The 22,435-nt window shown below is 33.6% G+C and overlaps 2 protein-coding genes and 1 long non-coding RNA gene across 5 annotated transcripts; all 3 read left to right on the top strand.

Annotated features, from left to right (window-relative positions):
• Nucleotides 1-6,782: 6,782 nt before the first annotated feature.
• On the top strand, nt 6,783-8,313 carry LOC111416782 (Peroxisomal Membrane Protein 34). 3 transcript variants are annotated; one of them, XM_023048884.2, is made up of 6 exons: nt 6,783-6,939; nt 7,066-7,102; nt 7,154-7,214; nt 7,271-7,340; nt 7,394-7,589; nt 7,654-8,313. In XM_023048884.2, the coding sequence occupies exons 1-6, from the start codon at nt 6,929-6,931 to the stop codon at nt 8,116-8,118; spliced, it is 840 nt and encodes a 279-aa protein (XP_022904652.2). In that variant the 5' UTR covers nt 6,783-6,928; the 3' UTR covers nt 8,119-8,313. The 3 variants fall into 3 exon arrangements, with proteins under 3 accessions (XP_022904652.2, XP_071053741.1, XP_022904651.2); XM_071197640.1 differs by having other exon boundaries at nt 6,890-6,943; XM_023048883.2 differs by lacking the exon at nt 6,783-6,939 and having other exon boundaries at nt 6,969-7,102.
• A 300-nt stretch (nt 8,314-8,613) lies between these two features.
• On the top strand, nt 8,614-21,202 carry LOC111416784 (ribitol 5-phosphate transferase FKRP). Its single transcript, XM_071197587.1, has 2 exons — nt 8,614-9,382; nt 20,050-21,202. Exons 1-2 carry the CDS (start codon nt 8,672-8,674, stop codon nt 20,824-20,826), a joined length of 1,488 nt encoding a protein of 495 aa, XP_071053688.1. The 5' UTR covers nt 8,614-8,671; the 3' UTR covers nt 20,827-21,202.
• Nucleotides 11,985-14,135, top strand: LOC139430509 (uncharacterized). Its single transcript, XR_011640929.1, has 2 exons — nt 11,985-13,340; nt 13,943-14,135. It is a non-coding gene; the product is annotated as an uncharacterized lncRNA (long non-coding RNA).
• Nucleotides 21,203-22,435: the final 1,233 nt, after the last annotated feature.

Genomic DNA, 22,435 nt, shown 5'->3' with positions numbered 1-22,435 from the left:
TGAAGAATAGTGCCTTATGGAAATGTAGAAGATAGACGCTCTATCTTCAAGGAGTCTATGGCTAAAATCAGATTCATTTCCTAATCTTTACGTTTTCATCATTTTCAAGATTTAAACAAATTATCACTGATTAGAGCTTTCTTTAACTTATGGCTATCCACTCTACAAGATGCATACTTAATGAAAATATACTTATCGACTAACGTTGTTCACAATCCGTGTAAGGTACCCCTTCAAACAGTATATTCCATCTAAACCAGGAAAGTATTTGATAAAGATTTGGGCAAACTGTGACAATATAACTCATATGCTCATAATTGCTAAATATACATCGAAAAACTAATAAACCATCGTGAATGCAACCGGGACAGCGTGTTGTCTTAGATATGATAACAGGGTTAGAAGGATCAGGGAGTGTGGATATAGCATGCTACAGGGAGATATGAGACAACTGATAATTTTTTTACAAGCCTTGACAACGATGTACAACATAGGTAAAATTTCTGAAGATGAAAACAAGAAGCCACAAATAGTTATTAGTTAGTTTAATAGTTATTTAGAAGTGGAAGATTGTCTATAATAAAATTTTGTAGTTTATTTAGGTAAGAATTTTCCGTTGTATACTAATCATTAAAAGAATATGGAGTAAGTACTCCAAACTTAAAAATGCCACAGCATATGTTTACTTTCGGAGAGGATCAAATATGCTCTCTTAGTTCATGGGGATTATCAGTATTCCAACGCATGAAGCATTTGTGCTTATTTATATTGCTACTGACATGAAATGCGACAATAACCTACATAAAACACAATATTAGAGGGTCTTCCTTGACGAAAGATTTTTAATTTGTGTTTACTTACCAGAAATATATTCACATGCTGAATGCTGATTAACGCAGAGTATCTGGTACCTATACTACTAATGCACATTCAGTTAATTTACTATTCAGCTTATGATAATATGTTGAATATGATTTTGGAGCTAAGTAATCCTTCCTTACAAAAAACGTGGCACTCTCGTCTATTGAATTCATTAGACTAAATATATTATCCATGCACGTTCTACCCGCTTAGAATCCTGCTTGTTTTTCCATTTCACATGGTACCCATTCTTCTTGTATCAAATTTGTTACTATTCGACCGTATTGTCTGCTTAAGGAATTTGTAACTATTAGACATCGGTGGTTATTACAGTTCTTTCTATCTCCTTTTCGTTGTTTTTATGGGTTGGTGTTATCCACTCTTTCTTCCAAGCCTCTGGATTTTTTCGCCATGCGCAAAGTCTTCAAGATATCTGCCAATATTTCTAGCAATGAGTCCGGCGCCTTTTTATTAGTTGAATTTGAATTCCCTCTGGACCGCTTGCTTTGTTGTTTTTCATTGCCTTCAGTGCTTTTTTACTTGATCTGCTTTTATTTCTACCTCAGGACCATCTACTCTATGTGTTTCTGGGGTTTGTGTTATGTACTGAAATCTTTGCTCTATCAATTTGCTTCCATAATGTTCTTTCCAAACTGATGCAGGTATGAGTGGTACGTTTAATTTTTCATTGTTATCATTTTTTAAGGGTCGTATTAGGCTACAAGCGTGATCTTCCTAAGTATGCGTCCCATGTATCGGCTAAATTAGTCTATCAGTTTTTTATATTTTGACTGTTCCCTTCTATGATCAACTTTGTTCCCTGGTGTAACCTGATTCAGCAATTTCTGGTATGTTTTTTGTTTTTGCAGGTCTTCGTTCCATTCTTTGTTATTCACCTAAGGCTCCCTTAGCTGCTTCTCGTGTTGCGTCAAGAAGCACTAAGTATGTTTGCATTGCGTTTGTCCCCTTTGTATTTTTTGATTTTTTTGACTAATGGTATAGGTACTTTATGCTGTCGTGTAATAAGCTATCTGTGTTATATTGCGTTGTATAGCTTGCGGGTTATTGTTAATTTAGTGTTTAGATACGCATTCTAGGCTTCTGCAAACTCTTGTATCTTGGATTTTTAAGTTAGAATTTAGTTTCGTGACACTGTAGTCTATAATCGATTTGAGTTGTCTTGTTTCTTGATGCCATGTGTATTTATATATTTCCCTATGTTTAAAGAAACCATTTTGGATTCTAAGTTTATTCGTTGTCTGTTCTCCAAATCTGCCTACAATTTCGCTATTTGTTCTTCTTCCCCTTCATGCATTTAAATCCCCTAAGACTTTCAATTCATTCTGATTCGGAACATTCTTCTAGATGTTCCACACCTATACCTTTTTGTTTCTGTTAACACGACTATCTGAACATTCTTTCGTCATCTTGCGTCAACGATTTTTTTTGTTTTTGTTCTCATCCCTTGTACGTTCCATGTTCCCATACTCATAATCTTTTTGTTCTTCTCGTTGTTTACATTTTTTAGTTGTCTTATTGTTTTTGAACATATTTATTCATGCAAGTCTTAATGGTGATTATTATTAGGTGGTCGTCCAAATATCTTATTGTGTTCTTGCGCACGTTCTTACATTTCGACGTGGACCATTTTTTGTTTTTTTTCCAATAAAATGATGTCCTGTTAATCTTGTTAGATCTTCTTTTGCTCTCTTCAATAGCAAGATTTTCGGCTACTTTATCTTTATCATTTTCAAAGTTTTTTGTATTTTCATCGCGTCTTCCTCCTCAATTCTCGCAAACACATAAGGTGGCTCAACAAAAAGGTCGTGAAAAAGGGTTTCAACCAGGCTCATAAAGGCATAAGCGTTTAGCTGGAAGGGTTTTATTATTATGCAATTCAATATTTAGGTAAGCACTTTAGATGATTGAAAGAGCACTTCAAATTTTATGATTTTACAAAGTGCGGGAAGTCAGCCCCCCATTTTTGGTTTTTAAATTTTTCATTGTTGTTCTAGAACGGTTCTACATTGTTCCAAAGCGGTAAATAGAAAAAATAAAAACTTGGCGAGAAAAACCGAAAAAAGGGATTTTTTGACTAGCAACCCATTTTTGAAAAAATCTGATTTTCTTTGTTGTTCTGGGTTGTTCTAGTTGTTCTAATATTGTTCTAGAAAACCAAAATTATAGGATACAGCATTACAAAATTATAACTAAAAATAGGTTTGGCTGCCAAAATGTGTAGTTGATTGCTGTGACCATAGTTTTTCTATTTTCAATTCCATGTTACAAATATATACTTATTAAACCTAAAGCAATCTGGAACAGCTATTATTTTCACTAGAACAACTCTATAAAGGACACTTTACTCTTTGAAAATTAAAGTTTTAGGAAGTTTCAGTCAGTAATTCGTGCGTCAGTAGTTTTAAATTACATATTAAGAATTAAAATACATAGAACAATTTAAAATCACTCAAACTTTGCTGATTCAAATTGTTCTAGATGTGTTTTACGTTTAAACTAGGGAAAAAAGGTTTTTCTGGTTAATTAAGAAGGTTAATTAGGTATGGATTAGGCATAGCACTAAAATTTGTTAAGATGTGTTTTCCTTTTATATCTGGATACATTTTACATATCGTAAATTTTTGTTTAACAGAAAATGTATACCCTACCATCTGGAAACAGTCTATTGCTGTTGCAATACCCAAAAAACCAAATCCTTCCGATTATAGCGATTTAAGGCTCATTTGTCTTCTATTCGGCCTTTCCAAGGTTGTTGAAAAAATTGTGGATCGTCAGCTGCAAACACACCTAACTCAATATAATCTTCTGCCTGATTCCCAATCGGGTTTTCGTCCGGGTTTTTCGTGCGCTACTTCTCTTTTAAACCTTACAGATGACATTGTGCGCTCCTCTGATTCTGGCCTTGATGCGGCCCTGGTGACGCTTGACTATTCTAAGGCATTTGACACTATCAGTCATCAAATGTTGCTTATTTATCCTATACTATACTAGTGCCTTCTCGTTATACGTCCGTTACTGTAAATTACAACCTTATGCGGATGATACACAACTATATTTAAGCTTTCCGTTTCAGCTTTTCCGAAATCATCAGCTATTATATTCGGTAGAAGTAAAGACCTTGGTCCTGCCAGAGCATCATTGAGCATTCGTGTGGGCGGCGATGAATTGTGCGTAGTTGATACTGTGAAACTCTTGGGAGTATGGCTGGATTCGGATATGCGTTTTAATACACATATCAATCACTTAATTAGATGTTCGTATGCCACGCTAAAGTTTTTATACGCCAACCGTCACATTTTAAGCACGCAAAGTAGAGCCTTGCTCACTGGTACGTTGATACTTTCTCGGTTTAATCACTGCAACGCTGTTTATGGACCTCATCTGCATGCAGATGCTGCGGCACGAGTCCAACGAGTCCAGGGGGCGTATCTCCGTTTGATATTTGGTATACGTCGAAATCAAAGAATCTTTTACAATCTTTTGCCCGAGATACGGTGGCTGAGTATGAAAGCAAAGAGAATTTTTCATGAGGGAGTATTATTTTTCAAAATTATTATGTTCAAAACTCCGGCTTACCTGCACAATAAAATCAGATTTAGAACGGACGTTCATAATAACGGGTGTTTTTTTAAGGCCGATAGAACTTTAAATTGAAAAAAGTAACACAAAAAATTAAATTTTAAACAAAAAAATTTTTGTGATCGAAAGATCAATCTATAGCGTTTAACATTTAAAAATGATTTTGGGCATATGGGCTCCGCGGCTGTTCTTGACGAAGCGCATTCTGGAAGTCCAATTTTGGGCCACTTTTTCGAGCATTGCTGGCCGTATGTCACGAATAACATGAACAATGTTGGTTTCCAAGGTGTCTATTGTTGCTGGTTTATCAGCATAAACCAAGGAAATAATCGAGAGGTGTCAAATCGCACCACCTTGGAGGCCAATTGGCATGTTCATTTCTCGAAATCAACTTATCGCCAAATTTTGATTTGAATAAGTCGATGATTGCGGTCGCTGTATGGCACGTAGCGCCGTCCTGTTGAAACCACATCTCGCCCGGATCAATATCATCCATATTTTCAAACAATAAATCATTGATCATGGTGAGGTAACGATCTCCATTGACGGTAACGCGAGCTCCGACTTTATTTTTGAAGAAATAAGGTCCAATGATGCCACCAGCGTGCAAACCACACCAAACGGTGTATTTTTCTGGATGTAATGGAGTCTGTAGGGTCTGTTGTGGATTGGTTTCACTCCATATGCGGCCCGTTAAGGCAAAAATGTCAATCAAAAACATCGGATCAGTTTCCAACTGCTCTAGAGTCCAATCGGCGAAAGAACGACGCATATGATGGTCTCGTAGTTTTAATTCCTGCACCAGCTGGAATTTAAACGGGTGTAGGCCAAGATCTTTGGGCAAAATTTTCCACGTAGTAGACGGAGAAAGCCCTAATTCCTGCGACCGACAACGAATCTATAAATTTGAATCTTCGTTTACAGCGCTGATATTCTCTTCAGCACGCACATTTCTTCGACGTGGTGATTTTATTGCATCATTTAGAGACTATGTAGTATGAAATCTCTCCACAGTTCGACGGGTGGCTTGCTCAGATGGACGATTATGTGCGCCATACAAATCACGAAGTCGTCTATAAGTTATGCAAATTGATGACGGATTTTCAAAGTAAATCTGGATAATATGGTAGCGTTGTTCAAGCGTCAATCTGTTCATGATGATTTGCCAGAGTATACTGATCATAAATATCAAAAAATGAGCGCAGTATCACAGTTCGTTTGACAGTTAACCCTTTCGTAAGTTCTATCTGGCTTAAAAAAACACCCTCTATAAACATCCGCAGAAAGAACTGCTTGTCTATCCTGCCTCATAGCACCCAACTGTTTAAAAGGTCTTTTTCTTACACAATTGCCGATTTTTGGAATTATTTGCCGGAAGCTTTGCGCTCTAAACAATCAGTGCTTGCCTTCAAAAAAGCATTTAAATTACAATTTGTTTTTTGATGTTGAAAAAATGTTGAAAAAACAATTTTGTTTTTGTTCTTTTGTGTTTTTGCGTGTTTTCTCGATTTATCTGTTTTCTTCTTATTTATAGTATTTTCGGACGATTGTGAAAATCAGAATTGTTTATCTAAACCTCCTCTGACAATCGTCCGAGTTGACTTGATTTAATTAATAGTATTTTTATTTTGATATGTTATTAATGTTATTATATTTTTGTATCAGGTTTTTGTTATCAGGTCAATAAATTAATTATTATTATTATTATATGGAATTGAAAATAGAAAAACTATGGTCACAGCAATCAACTAGACATTTTACCAGCCAAACCTATTTTCAGTTATAACTTTGCAATGCTGTATCCCAAAATTTTGATTTTCTAGAAAAACAACTAGAACAACAAAGAAAATCTGATTTTTCCAATAATGGTTTTAATAAATAACGTTTTTTGCCGAGTTTTTATTTTTTTTATTTGCCGCTTTTGAACAATGTTGAACAACTCTAGAACAATCTTGGGGGGTAACTTCTCGCACTCGATTTTACAAACATTTTATATTGTTAAATAGTCAAATTTAAATCTAACCTTATTACGTTTCATTTAAATTTTAAATTATAACAAGATACATTTTCAAATTACAAATCCTCATTAAAATACAATACATTTTAATCAGTAACAACCCATTACTTCTTATCAGTTCTATTATAAAAAAAACAAAAATTCCATTTTCCTTTTTTACAGTTTTTGTGAAATGTACTTCTTAAAAACTGTTGTATAAACCGTTATTATTGGGAATTTCAATTAACTTTTTACGTTAACAGAATTAAATACGGAAACAGTAACTTTTTGGTTTTAACTTTAGTTAGACTTCCGTCTCCGGTCCGTCGGCTGATCGATCCGACGTCGTCGCCCGGCGTCGCGTGATGCCTACGACGTTCTCATTCCAATAAAAAAATTCTTAATAAAATAACCGGCCGTATATAACCTTTGCTTCAATCAAATTTATCTATAAAAGATGATATAATAACCATGCACTCAAAGTACGTAAGTTTATTAAACGATGACTTTAGTTTTTGAGCGATCGTCGAACGATTCGCATCGCAAATTTTAATTGTTTCTAATTTGTATTTATAAAAATATATTATGCCAAGAAATATTCTTTTTAGCTATGAAACGTTGGTTCATGCTATTGCCGGTGCTACCGTAAGTATTTCAATTTAATGTAGATAATATTAATTATCTTTGTATATTTAGGGTAGCATTTTTTCAATGTCTGTTTTCTACCCATTGGACACAATTAGATTTCGATTACAAGGTGAGCTCTATTATTCCTGAGGTTTTTACTTAAAATAATCCATTAATTACTTTTAGTTGAAGATAACAACAATAAAAATCTGAGTACTTTTGAAATTTTAACACAAATTCTCAAAACAGAAGGAATGTAAGTTTTTTGCTTCACCACTTATTTATAATAAAACATTTTTTTGTTAATAGTGAAGCCCTTTATCGAGGATTAGCTCCAGTTTTAGTGAGTTTAGGTGCCTCAAATTTCGTTTATTTCTATTCATTCCATGGCCTTAAAGCTCTACAAAAAAGTTCCACTTTTGGAGACTTAAAACTTGGGATAATAGCTGGAATAATCAACGTTTTAGTTACTTGCCCATTATGGGTAGTAAATAGTCGTCTAAAAGTACTTAAAAAAAAAATTTTAAAAAAACCTAACCTCACTCTATCTCTAATTTATAATTTTTTAGGTTGAAAAGCAAAAATTCTTTACCGGTTTATTAGATGGCATGGTTCATATAATGAATACAGAAGGATTATCAGCATTATGGTCTGGAGTAGGATCCTCTTTAGTTCTAGTCTCAAATCCAGCTATTCAATTCACCGTTTATGAAGCGTTAAAACGTAACATTCCAGCGAAATCAACCCTCGCTTTCTTTTTAATGGGTGCTGCTGCTAAAGCTGTGGCTACAGTCTTGACTTACCCTATTCAATTGGCTCAAGCAAGACAACGTCATGGAAAAAATAAGATCAACACTTTAGTATTATTGTACGCTTTGCTCAAGAAAAAGGGGCCAGCTGCTTTGTTTAGTGGACTCGAAGCCAAACTCTATCAAACTGTTCTAACTGCAGCTCTTATGTTTGTTATGTACGAAAAGATTGTACGGTTTGTGTTTATTATATTTTTAAGAAACCATAGAAAGAAACTTGCTTAGTTCAACCATGTGTATTTATTTTATTATTTATTAATCTAAATACGCTTATGTATAATGTATAAACATGTATAATATTCTGTTATACATGTTTGGAAATAAACCAAAGATTATAATCAATCTTTTGTGACCACCCCTGGATATTCTTTTGTGAATGTGGATTGTGTGATGTGTTTTAAATAAATTTTAATACTCTTATTTGCCTTTTTATTTCATAATTAATTACTAATTTAAGTCTTAATAATATATTTTTAAAGTAACAAAGTTTTTTTTTTATAATTTTCTATTTCCATTTTTATGTAACTAACTTCACGTTAAATCCGATTTATTTTAGAACATTAAATTAAAATCAATTAACGCTAAATTAATATACCTTAAAATACAATTAAAAACAATTTTATGAAGATACTTTAAATTATATTTTTATATTAATCAAACCAAACTTTAATTAATTTTGTGGCTAACTTCATTTTAATCATCCATAGTTATTTTAAAACGTCAAGTTGACAGTTAAAATGAGTGATCAAACTTAACTAAAGCCCCAAAAAGAACGAGTATGCGTATAAAACCTTTTGGATTTCTAGTGGTTTTAGTAAACATAGTTTTACTTTATTCAACCTGGCGTCTGTTCGCAAATTTTATCATATTTTCTACTCCCGATAAAGAAAATTCTCACATAACCTCAAAGTCGAACGTGCAAGACTTGGGTGATCTCGTAACAATAATAATAAGAGATTTTCAACTGGATAGAAACGATGTTATCCCGACTATTTACTCTTTTACGAAAATCTACCCCAACGTTAAAGTCTACGTTATCTCAGATGAGGCACCGTACCCACCTTTGGAGATTGACGATAACATAAACATGACTAACATTAAAATATTGAGTTTAAAACCGTCGTTAAGCGTTTCATATAAAGATAAGTATCCCATTTTTGAGATTGATACAAAGTATGTTTTATTTTTACCTGATTCCACTCGATTACCTCATAGGGATATTTTAGAATACATTTTACATGAAACTAATAAGCCCAATGCCATTTTGGCTATTCCTGTTACTTACACCGATTTAAAATGTTTTAATGTTAGTCATGAAACTAAATTGTGGATGGTTCGACTTGATATGATCAAAGGGTATCAATGTGGGCTGGTTTCTGGGAAACATGCCACTATTTTGAATAGTGGAATTTTAAATGAATTGCCAAATGCTCTTTTGGCACCATTTCCATTATCTTTATATCTACAAACATCATATTTAAATTATAGTGTAAGTTTTTGCATGAATAATTTAATATTTAATGTACTGGTTTATTTTTTGATGATTTCTTTTAAATTTTTTGATGGCGTTTAGTTTGAATTAGATAGATTATGGTAACCGGAAAGTAATGTTGTTTTAAAGCTAGAACCACCAATCTAGCACAGCCACTTGCTTTTATAAACATTTGTTTGTCTCAGACATATACAGTAATCCCTGATCCCCTCCATCCTTGATCATCCAATGTTTATAAACTGGCATGTTTATGTTAACTTTATGTTCAGTAAATATATTTATCAATTAGTTTTAGCCCAAACCCTTTCTAATCCATTTTTAATTAAAAATATTATAAACAGAAGTAAATCAAAACGCTGAAATTGTTTACAAACATTCCCTGTATATCAATAGGGCAGTTTTTAACACGTTATGGCCTATCCAGAGAGAAGCGAGGCGAATGACATTGCCAGATCATTTGCTAGAACCAACAGTAAACATAGAACTAGAAACTTTCGAGTTAAGCCATGCGTTTTTTGAAAAACTTCACGGTTGCCTTGTTGCAACCTTCTTCATAAACAAGTTCGAGTAACGAAATCGATCTAGTTTTAGTTGAATAAAAATATACAACCTGGCAGAATTAATACTAATACTATCACCAGAACTAACACTAGACCTACAGCCGAGCCGGTACGATATTTGTTGAACCAAATTACTCAGAAAACCACTACGTCAGATTCTTGGAATCTATAAGATCCGATACCCCGAAAGTCATTGGCGGCGGCATAACAAGTGTGTTTTTACTTGCTCATACTTGCAATGGGCGTTTGTTTATCGTGAATTGCAATCGATTTACGTAACATAAGTTCTTTTATCCATTTGCAGTGTAAGTTCTTATGAAAAGAAATCAATGGAAGTGAGAAATAAAAGATAGGAAGTTAATTCTCAGATGAAGGGTGTTATATTTAAGGTGTATCATTATTTTAAGACAATTTTTCCAAATGAAAATAAAACCGTGTTGTAAGTGCTAATAATAATAAGTTTTTTGCCAGCCAGAATTAAAATAATAACAGAGAAATATACTTTATTCTGTAAAATTAACATAAGGTTGACAAAAGGTCAAGTTAACACAAGAGGCGATGTTTTCAAAAAGACCCAATGTATGTATCAAATTAAGATAAATAATTGATATGGCAACTATGAGAAAAGAAAAAGAAACTAAGGGCCGGTTCTTCAGTCGCTAGATAAACTCCAGTTAAATAAATCTCGGTATAACTTGAAAAGTCAATTCTCGTCAGATTAAAGATCGATATATCGAGAACCGTCCGATGAAAAAAATTGCGGTTAGCTTTGTTGTATTCACTGAACATTTCTACGTAGCATATTGAAAATTTTCGACTCCGTGGTTTTCCTAAAATCGCGAGTTAAATGAAAAAAGTAGCCTATTTTTGACGGTGCCGGCAACTTTGTCCACTTTGCGATTTTTTTTCTCAAAAACTATCCGACGAAAATAATTCAAATTTGAACAGATGGTACCCTGATGTGTTCTTAATGATGTGCATATTTAATTTTTTCGATATTCCATATAGTTTCGCGGAAAATCGCGGTTTAGTAAATTGGAGTATAGTCGAAAACGGCTGGTTGGATTTTAACGCGGTTTTAACCAACATGTAAAAATTGTGTTTGTCGAATCCTGTTATGGGGTTTTCAAAGTTTTGTCTCATTAATTTTTTTAGAACACTATACGCGAGCTATAAATTAAAAAGAAACAGAAATAAGCCATGCGGGGAGAGAGGGGTTCCGTTCAGTTGGAAAAGATTATGCTGGTGTGTATTCCAGACTGGCTTCGACGTGGCGTACTGAAGTCTAGTCTGGAGGGATTCCGGTAGACCTTGCATCAGAACGTAATAGACGCTCAAGACGCGTCATAGAATAATTATATATTATATATGTATAATTATTTTGTATTTTTCTGTAGTATTTGTTTATTTCATTTTACCTTTACCTTTCACGCATATACCGTGTAATATATTGTAAGATATTGAAAAAAATTCGCGCGAAGGTAAAATGAAATAAATAAATATTACAAACAGATACAAAATAATTATACGAAAAATATTCCAGGGCGCGGAATGCGTCTTTGAGAGTCTGTTACATTCTGAGACGGAACTACCAGAATCCCTTCAGACTTCAGTACGCCACGTCGAAGCCAGTCTGGAACACAACCAGCACCACTTTTTCTAACTGAACGGAACCCCTCTCCCCCCGCATGACTTATTTCTGTTTCTTTTTAATTTATAGCACGGGTAAATTGTTTTAAAAAAATTATGGAGACAAAACTTTGAAAACCCAATAACAGGATTCGACAAACAGAATTATTTGCCATATTTTGGTTAAAACCGCGTTAAAATCCAACCAGCCGTGTTCGACTATACCGAATCTTACTAAACCGCGATTTTCCGCGAAACTATATGGAATATCGAAAAAATTAAATATGCACATCATTAAGAACACATCAGGGTATCACCTGTTCAAATTTGAGTCGGATAGTTTTTGAGAAAAAAAATCGCAAAGTGGACAAAGTTGCCGGCACCGTCAAAAATAGGCTACTTTTTTCATTTAAGAGCCCACTTTACCAGGTCGGTCAGTTTCTGAGGGGCGCAGACGACGGACGTTCGGAAGCAACGAGGCGGAGTTTATTTTCTACTAGGCCCGACCCTTTATAGATAAAAAAACATCGTGTTTATTTTATTACGATTCTTTTTCTCGTCGATGTTGTTAATGAAGAAATTAAACGACTTCTTCTAAATATTATTGTTTATTAACAATTTTTCTTAATTATGAATTACAATCAATCTTTTTATTGACTTTCCAATTTATTTATTATTTTAGTTATTATTTTGATTTTTTATTAATAATCGTAGTCGTAGCCCACCTTTTTACTACGTTTGTTTTTTTAAGTATTTTGGTTCACAACAATTTACATTACGCAAATATCAGTTTTTTAATGCTTTTTTTCGATATGAATAGAATATTAATTTTTTAATAGAGAAATTAGAGAAAGAAGTTGAGAACATCTAAGATTATGGGTTTATAATTCAATTGAATGTAAGGCAAAAATCAATTTCAAATGCAATAAATAATTTTGCGAGGCATAAAACATTTATATCATTTTGAAACGAAAATAACATTTATAACTCCATTTTATATTAAAATAGATATATTTGCAATACAGGGAATGTGAAAAGTTCGGTACAACATTTATAAATTATATCTTTGTTGTATTATTATGCGTTCGTTTGATATACAGGTGTCTCAGAGTAACCGTGTAAGTAATTTTATTTGAAAACACAGGTAGTTACAAAAATTAAAGAAAAAATAGCTGAATAAATGTGGTTCCTTTATGAATATTATTACTTTTCATTCGAACTTTTTTAATATTTCTGTTTAAAAAAATGGACTGCATGGTCTGTATCACCTTGTATAAGTAAATGAAATAATATGTAATACCTAATTAATAATAATATTAAATAATGATTCAAGTATACAAAATATGGCTAATAGTGTAATAAATAAAACAGCCCTGACTAGAAAAATCTTTAGGAAATTTTAATTTGCCATCGTTGAATAGATGTAAGCTCTTGAAATTCGCTGGACACTTCACCTCGACGATGGCATTTTCGTTTTTTATTGTTTCATTTGGACTTGCAACTAAGAATCCGTACATCCTACGGATGAATAGAGCTCAAAAGTTTGCTGGCAAGTTATATTTACTTTCAAATTTTTTTAATGCAAGCCATTCATAGTCTTAGCCATGTTAGTGCTATTATTTCTAGCAAATTTCGAGTACAAGATTGATTTAACTTTATTTAAGCAAGACGTGTCATTTCTCATCCTACATACATCACCAAATCTCGATGCAGTTAGGCACAGATACCTTTCTTGGATCCATATCTGATTGGTACTTTAGCTTCTGGTAAGAATTTGTATTTTATTTCTGTTAATGCATCCATCTTGCAAGTTTCTAATAAATTCTTCTTTCTTTTATATTCTTCGTGTGAAATGTCACTCATAAATTATAACCGAATTGCTATCATTACCCTGATCGGCTTTCGCTACCTACCTGAATTACCCCGTATACACGAGTATTTTTTTTTATGTATACAATTATTTTATAGCAGTACCACTCCGGATGATGCATCGTAATTGACGTTCGAGCGTTTAGCGTTTACAGTCTTTATTCAGTTTTTATTTACTTCTTCTGAAGCTGTAACTAAATTAATTCTTCTTTACCTGCGTTCTTCATAGACTGCTATGCCATGTCACTTACGGTTTCTCGATATTTTTGGAATGGTTTTGTTAACATAAATGGTATATCCACACATAACAATAATTCTTCAGCCTGTGTATATCCGGTACCGACAGATAACAGAAACAACAGCAGAGTTTATCTCAATAGACTCTTTGCTTTCTTCAGTGTAAAGCTTCTTTTTTATCCCGCACATAAAACATAAAAGAAATGAGCTGCTAAGCCCTTCTTTTGACTCATTAATAAATTTAATGTGAGTTTTGTTGCAGTTGAATGGATTATTCTCCACCATCAGTATTTGGTTCTGCATCATTTGTATTATTTATCTTATGGTATCGCTTCAAATAATGTATCGTTTTAATTTTTACTGTGATGGTTTATTCTTTTTAAATAAGTCCTTTTTATGTGTGCCACAGTTTATACAATAAAATTAATAAAATTTAACTTACCTTTCGGAATGAATACATTTTTCAATTAAATCTCGGACTATAAAATATGAAATTTTAGATTTTATAAAAATTTATATCGTAAATTATTACCGTCTATTACTCCTTTTTCGAGAACATCTTCAAATGCTAAGGGGTAGTTTTTTAGATGAACATACTTACCCATTGTTTATAAAAACTTTACACAAACTAAATTAAACTAACACTATAGTACACAATAAAATAACAACTATTGACTATAAATTCAAAAATTTTGTTAAATTACACAATTATTAGTAGAAAATCACGGAAAATAAAGTTCAAAACGTACTTTTGGAAATGATTATTTTCTCTACCACATTAAAAAGTAATAGATAAAACAAGGAGCTTCGATGAAGAGAGTCGATGTCAGCGCCGCTCAGTCGGCAGGAGGCGGGACTAACGCGGTGGTAATACTTCGTGGGAATCTTGACGGAAAATATTCATTTTTACGCTACCTTATTGCAATTTTAGCAAATTACAAACTATTCCTTTATAACTAAAAATTTTGAAAAAATTTATTTGAAAAATGTTACTATTTTCAAGTATACTATCATGCAAGCTAAAAAAGAACGACCAAATTCTATAATATTGAGGAAAAAAACCCCTTTTTTTGGAAAACTTTAAAAATTTTCACCATGCGTTATGTAGAATTGTTAGAAGAAGCTATGTACAAAATTTCATCCAAATATTTTCATAAATAATGTATGTTTTTTGTAATTTGCTGAGCTGTATGGTAAAGTAGCCTCTTAACTCGTGATTTTAGGAAAATCGCGGAGTCGAAGATTTGCAAATTCACATATGTTACGTAGAAATGTTCAGTGAATACAACAAAGCTAACCGCAATTTTTTTCATAGGACGGTTCTCGATATATCGATCTTTAAACTGACGAGAGTTGACTTTTCAAGTTATACCGAGATTTACTTAACTGGAGTTTATCTAGCAACTGAAGAACCGGCCCTAAGTCTACATGTTAAATAACAGAAAAAGAATAGGAGAGAACAAGAAAGAAAGAAAATCAGATCAAGCGAAAGGTGATTGCAAAAGAGCAAATAAGAAGAAGCAGATGACATCAAAAATGAAAACAGCTAATTTCTTAGCGAAACCTTGAATACGGAAAAGCTACGAGCATTACGCAACTCTGTGGGTAAATTATTCCACAGAGCTTGTACAGTGAATGATCTCTGATATATTTTAGTACAATGAACGGGAAACATGAGTGAGACATCAGACTGTGCTCTACTAGGAAGAACCCGAGATGCCAGGAACTGAAATGCAGTGAACAGGTAAATTGGAGATTGAGAGGAAAGTATCTTGTATAAGGTAGTTCTCAACGGTGAGCATCTCGAGTGATTACGATATGGTGTAACATGGTCATACTTTCTCAGGTCGAAAATAAAGCGCAGATAATTATTTTGTAATCTCTCTAATTTGTTACGGAGACTAATCAAGAGGTCTGGGTGCACGGCATCGGCTTAGTCCAAATGAGGGAGAATTAAAGAGTAATAGAGGTTGCGACGAACAATAGGGGGACGGAAACAACCAAGTTTGCTTAGGGAGTAGAAACAGAAATAAACCTTCCTGCAGGCAGACTGAATCTGGGACTGCCAGGACAATGCAGAATCCATCATCACCCCCAAGTTTTTAACTGTTTGAAAGAATTGTATAATGTTACCATCAAGTGTCAGGAGTGCTACAGGAGTGTTTCTGACAACTATAAAGAGAATCTTACATGAAGGTTGCGATTTACAAGCTTCAAACAATGGTGATGATAATATAACATTCAGTTCTTCTAAAAAACGTAAGAGAACGTGCACGAAAACCAACATATCGGAATGGCAACAAATGGATATTAGAAATAGGATTTATAATTTCATGATTTTTAAAAATTAAATACGGAGTATAACTTTTCGGGAAAACATACCTCCCTGCTGACAATTATTAAAAACCTTGGATTTAAGTGGAGGAAAACTAAGGACAATCGGCGGTTGCTATTCGCGCTTTAAGGTTGAATTATTTGGATAAAATTAGAGCCAAGGTAGACCTATCATCTGTTTAGATGAAACTTACATTCACGCAGGTCATACTAGTCCGAATAGTTGGACAGACAATACCACTAATGGTTTACTATCACCTATATCGGCAATCGATTAGTTATTGTTCACGCTGGTAGTGAAACGGGTTTCATACCTAAATGTCTCTTGATTTTTAAATCTGGAGTAAACCAAAGGTGGAGACTACCATAGCGACATGAACTCGCAAAATTATGAGAAGTGGCTTACAGAGAAGCTAATTCTAAATCTTATATCATAATGTACAAGTACTATATAAAGCGCCTACTTGCAAATCAAAAAAAGCAGATATGATGGACTGGTTGCTAAGTAAAACTATACCTTTTTCGCCGAATTTGCGTAAGCCATAGCTGTATGATATTATTAAATATCATAAAAAACAACACATTGTTTACAAATTCGATCGTCTGCTAGAAGAAAACGGACATGTGGATTTAAGGCTCCCATCCTACCACCCCGATTTAAATCGGATTGAAATGATATGGACTCAAGTTAAAAACAAAGTAGCGAAGAGAAATGTATTATTTAAATTAATCGTTGTGAAAACTGTGACAGAAGAAAAATTTTCGTCGGTTACTGTTACAAACTGTTGAAGTGTTGTCAAAATGTTGTTAAAGTTGAAAATAATTATTTAAAAAACGAGGTTCGAATTGATGAGGCAACAGAAAGCTTAATTGTTGCAATTTCTGATAGTGAAATATCTAGTGAGGACGACTTTTAAAATTTATCAAATTAGCAGCTGTGGCTCGATTAATCCAATAAAAGTTTCTTTGTTTGTTCCGTTTTTTATTACCTGGTTTATTTTTTCAAAAAAATTGAATTTATATTTTTTATAACTTAATTTTTCACAACAAAAGCTTGCTGCAAATCCGTTAATTAGTTTCTGAGATATTCACCAAAAGTGCAAAAAATATTCGAGAAATAACGTAGAAGCCGTGAATAACTGGTGCTTTCAGAGAATAGAACGTTATTGATTATTTCCTTTTTTGGGAATTTTGGCTCAATAAATATCGTACTCACTGTAGAAGTAGAAGCGGAGTTTAGCCGTCTTGAGAGACGCACAATGAGAGAACACTATCATTACAACGAAAACTAGATTTAGAACTCGAATCATTTGGGTTTAGTTGTCGTGGGAGATGCACAGCATGGCTAAACCTGAAACTTTCTATTTCTAGGTCTGGTGTTAGTTCCTGTGATAATATTAATTCTAGTTTTAGTTGTTATTCAGCAGCATGTTATTGTGTATTTTTATTGGAATAAAACTAAAACTAGACTAAACCCGTATGTCTACAACAACCTGATGCTGAATAAGAACTAACCCTTTACCTAGAACTAGAAAGTTTCGAGTTTAGCGGTGCGCCTCTCAAAACGGTTAAACCAGAATGTTTTTAGGTCTAGGTCTAGTATTAGTTCAATAAAAGTATACTACAACCTAGCGCCAAATAACTACTAAAACTAGAACTAACATTATCACTAGAACTAGTAATTGTAGTAAGTTTTTCATTTTGAGTAGACATAACTGTTATAACATTGCGGCTGTCTGCTTTACCTCTTACATCTGGAATTCTTATAAGTACGTTTTCTTCTACAGTAGCTACTGGATAGTTTACTTTTGAAAAGTATAATATTTTGCTAGCTTGCTTTTCTAGTGCGTACTTTGCAGATTTCCGGCGAATTTGTAGCCGAAGTTCCAACAGTTGTTAATTGCACATTTTCAGTAGGGTTGTGTATTTCTATTTCCACATTGCCTTCATTCTCTGCTTCATTGTCTTTGTCTACGTTTGGAGTTATTCTTTCAAGTACAATATCTGTATTACAGTGCTCTTTTGACACCTCTTCAAGTTCTTCCACTATAACGATATCGAAAATAGTGTTTGTTGACAAATGTGTTTTCAAGCAAACTTTGCTTCTAAAAGATGAACCCGTTTTTTCATAAATTGGATACATTTCATTTCTTTAGACCATTTTATGGTATTATTAGTTTCAAGCCAAGTAGACAACATATTTTCTATGTCCTGGTTGGCTTCCTCAACCGAACCTTGTATTTGGCTAAGTATCGATTTGCCATGAACGAGTTTGAGTTCACCCCACATTTTACACATTTCTTCAATAACTTTATTTGCAAATTCCTTGCCATTGTCGCGTTGTAAAATGCAAGGAGCTGAGAAAATTGTAAATATGTTCAGAAGATGATAAGCAACTTCTTCGGCTTGTTTTGTTTTAACAGCTCTGAGTTGAATAAACTTCGTCAGATGGGCTTGATAAACCATTATAACCTTATAGTCGTCGTCTGCTTGTGACTGCATATCAATTAACAACTTTTTTTGACAGGGTTCACAAAGATTTAAATATATCATAACAATTTCTACTGTAATCTGTTCTTCTATTTTGATTTAACTTCTTTAATCATTCTATTTCGTCCTCCATAGCCAATTCCAATATGGATTTCGTAAAATTTTCTTCCAAAAATGTGTAATATATATATTTCTTCAGTTCTAATTTTTAAGATGTCATATCTCGTTAACCGCTGATATTCTTCAAGGGATTTACCAAAACTCTTCCTTATTTTTTTTTAACTTTTAATAAAAAGAAATAATATTCTTCTCTTGTAAATAATCTGTTCATTAAATCGTTCCTTGATTTCCTCTAAGTTACTTATTACACTCTAAAGTAAAACAGAGAATTAAATTTCGAGAGTGCACTGAACTACAAGGGCCTAGATTAGATCGAATTATTGCCATGTGTGCCATCCACGTTACAGAAAATATGTAGCGAATGTGGATGTTATTTTTCTATCTTCTTTTGCTTACATTTACCAAAGATACTTGTGAATTATTAATAATTATCGGTTTATGTTATAAATTCTTATACGTTAATGACTTCGACTAGCTTGCTGTTATTGGTGGTTAAACCACTGTAAATCAGACGAGTGGTTTATGTGGTTTAACCACCAATAACATACTCCTAGTGATCTTTCTGGTTATTCTGTGCCTTTGGGTCTGCTTTTCAAGATGGCGGGATTTAAATCGAGGTCAAAAAATACAGTACCTCCTACATCAATGGGTCGTTTCCATCAGTGTCCTTTTTGATTATTTTGTGTCTTAAGGCCCCTCGCACACCAACGCTACTTAACCTATGAATGACTCAGCATATTGAATCTCCAAGCGACCGGTTGCCGACCACATCGATAAATATCCCTGCTTATATAATTACAATGTTTTAATTTATTTTCGAAAGGGTGCAGAAAAGGCTTGGACGCTGTCTTTTTTCTATAGTAGTTATAAGCTGCAATAATATTGTCATCACTTGATTGAAGGCCTTGCACAGTATTAGAGCCATTTTATTACAGTATTGTTGTAGTTGTGTAGCGTTGGTGTGCGAAGGGCCTAAGATGTCTAAGGCTACACAGTCGATTGTTCGTCAACGAAACAACTTAGTCGGATTGGTTTGAAATCGCAATGCATTATCAATTTAAAACCGACTCAGTAAATCTGCAGTTATAGTGTAGGTGCATATACAACATAACTGCATATCAACTCAACTTTTATATTTAGGCTAGGCACACACAGTCGATTTTTAGTCTTAATATATTTCTGTCCATAAACTAATCTATCGGCCGACTGAAAATCGAATGGGTGTGCCTAGCCATAAGCTTAGTATATTTATGTCCATCGACTAAATTATCGGCTGACTGAAAATACCTAGTACCTAGCCTAACATGACTTTGTGGTATACAATGATCGGATAGATGGCAATCGAATATTGACATGCGCAGAAAAACATTACTTTCCGGTTCGTCTAATATAAAAAATCTTGCATTAAGATCTAATATTTTATAGGTTAAAATTTTACAAGGTGTCATTTTTCAAGATGGTAAACCTCCATTAGAGAATCGTCATGTTCAATGGATGAGAAGACTTGAAGAAGAAGCATTAAAAAATTTATATCGTTCCTTTAAAATAAAATTAGTTAAAGAAGACGAAACAGAACAATGGTATGGGTGTACTAAAAATACATCCCGTTGCTTTCCTCCAGTTGTTTCTTCATTACCATCATATTTAATTGAAAAAAAATTAACTCCTCCATGTTGTATGTCAAATTTACGTAAAACCGCTTTACATGTTTTTAAGAATCTTGAAGATTGTGGTATAAGATATTGGTTGGAAGGTGGTAGTTTATTGGGGGCTATGAAACATGGTGATATTCTTCCATGGGATTACGACGTTGATGTAGGGGTCAATAGGGATGATCTATCTAGATGTGTTTGGTTGGAAAGAGCGAAATTTAAACCTGTGGTTGATTTGAAAGGGTTTTATTGGGAAAAAGCTGGGGAGGGGAACTACTTTCGCGTTCATTATAGTAAAAAGAATCGAATTTTTGTGAACATATTTCCGTTTTATGCTAAAAATGGAACAATGTCTTTAGACGGTTGGAACTTGAATCGTAAACGAATGGAATTTCCCGATCATTTTTTGCATCCCATGTCGAGTATTAGTTTTTGTGGCCGAAACGTACCGAGTCCTAATAATATAAGAGATTTTTTAGAGTTAAAGTTTGGTAGAGGGTCAATTGAAAATGCCCAATATCCTGATTTAAATGTTATGCATTTTCCGTAAAAGAAAAAATTACATAAAGAATAGTTTGCTCTTAGATTTTTAGATCGATCTTTCGAAAATAACGATCTTAACATGTGTTATTTCCTGTGATAAAAAATGAATAATATAAGTTACATTTTTTGTGCCAAAACGTTCAAATATATTGTGATTTGATCAGTATTATTTACTTGCTCATTTGAAGAGAACCATTTTTATTGTAGGTTTTTAAAAAAATACGCTTGTTATTAGAGAGAAGAAAACTATAGACGTTATTATCTATATGTCTTTATTAAATGTTATTAGATTATGAAAAGAAAATATACAAAAAATATTTGAGTTGTAGAGTACTCTCTTGTACACTTAATATTGTTGTAAATAAAAATTATTATGCAGATGATGAATTCTATTTTTATTTTAGAGTAATGTTTACTGATATTTTTCATCGCGAAAAACGTTGTATGTTGTGCTGTTTTAATAAAATGAAGACATCATAAACATCTTGTATCTATAATATAAAGGCAATAATAGTTGGATCCGGAATAGCAGAGTCGGGCCGCCCTAAAGGCAATTCAGAGCTACACGTGTGACTGCACTGATGACTCTGCACAAAACTAAAGAGGTTTTATTCCGCAGCAAAGGTGATCTAAGGTCGCTGTCAGGCTTCCTTACCGACCATGCGCCCCTAAAATACTACCTCTTCCTTGGACACGCTGTGGATCAAACTTGTCGACTTGGTAACGACGAGTTAGAGATTGCTGAACATATATTGTGTGAATGCGTCAACAGAGGCCGTCTAAGACATAAAATTTTCGGTAAAGTACACCTGACATCTATCGACATAAAGGAACAAGACCTTCTAGCAATATTAAGGTTCATCAAGGACCTACATTTGTCCTAAACTGTTGGAGGGTTTAAGTTACAATAGATCTTGTAGGTCACGGTGACGAGAGGCACCGCTCCCCTCAGCCCGGCTAAAAATAATATCAAATCTAGGAGCAGTCTATTTAGTAAAGTTGATAGTAGCAACTTTAGCTATGAAAAGATGGCGAATTTCTTCTGGTATATTATTAGAATTGAGTTCAGAATTAAATTCCTATGATGAGTTCAACATGTTCGATACATTGTAACATTGCTCTGATGAAACAAAGTACAGAGAGAGAATTCAGCTGAAATAAAAGATTTATAATTAGACAGAACTTTGTTGAATACTTCGTAGTTATGGTTCCTTGGCGGTAAGAAAATGCTTCAAAAGGAATAATACAATAACATCTTCTGAAGAATATCGTTGTGATCGACGTTTGGATTTATTAGGTGTTTCGCGAGCTTCAATAGATGTTGTTGGTGTAAAGATTTTTGGCTGAATGGCCGTTGGTGTTTTGTCTTCGTTGCTTATATACCTTCATCCACTTCTGTTGAAGTCTTTGAGACATTTTTAGAGCGGCTCCAAACATTGAACTATCTTGCCAATGACCCTATTATGGTTTTGGGTGACTTTAATGTTCCTTGGTACAGCTCTCTTAAACTATGAATCATTTAACAACTTCACTCAGGCAAACAATGTCCTTAACACCAATAGCCGCTTGTTGAACCTGGTATTTTGTAACTTCCCTTGTGTGGTCTCCGAAGATTT

The sequence above is a fragment of the Onthophagus taurus genome, chromosome 7, assembly GCF_036711975.1.
Source record: "Onthophagus taurus isolate NC chromosome 7, IU_Otau_3.0, whole genome shotgun sequence".
In the NCBI taxonomy this organism is placed as follows: Eukaryota; Metazoa; Arthropoda; class Insecta; order Coleoptera; family Scarabaeidae; genus Onthophagus; species Onthophagus taurus.
This window is presented reverse-complemented; position numbering and strand designations above follow the sequence as displayed.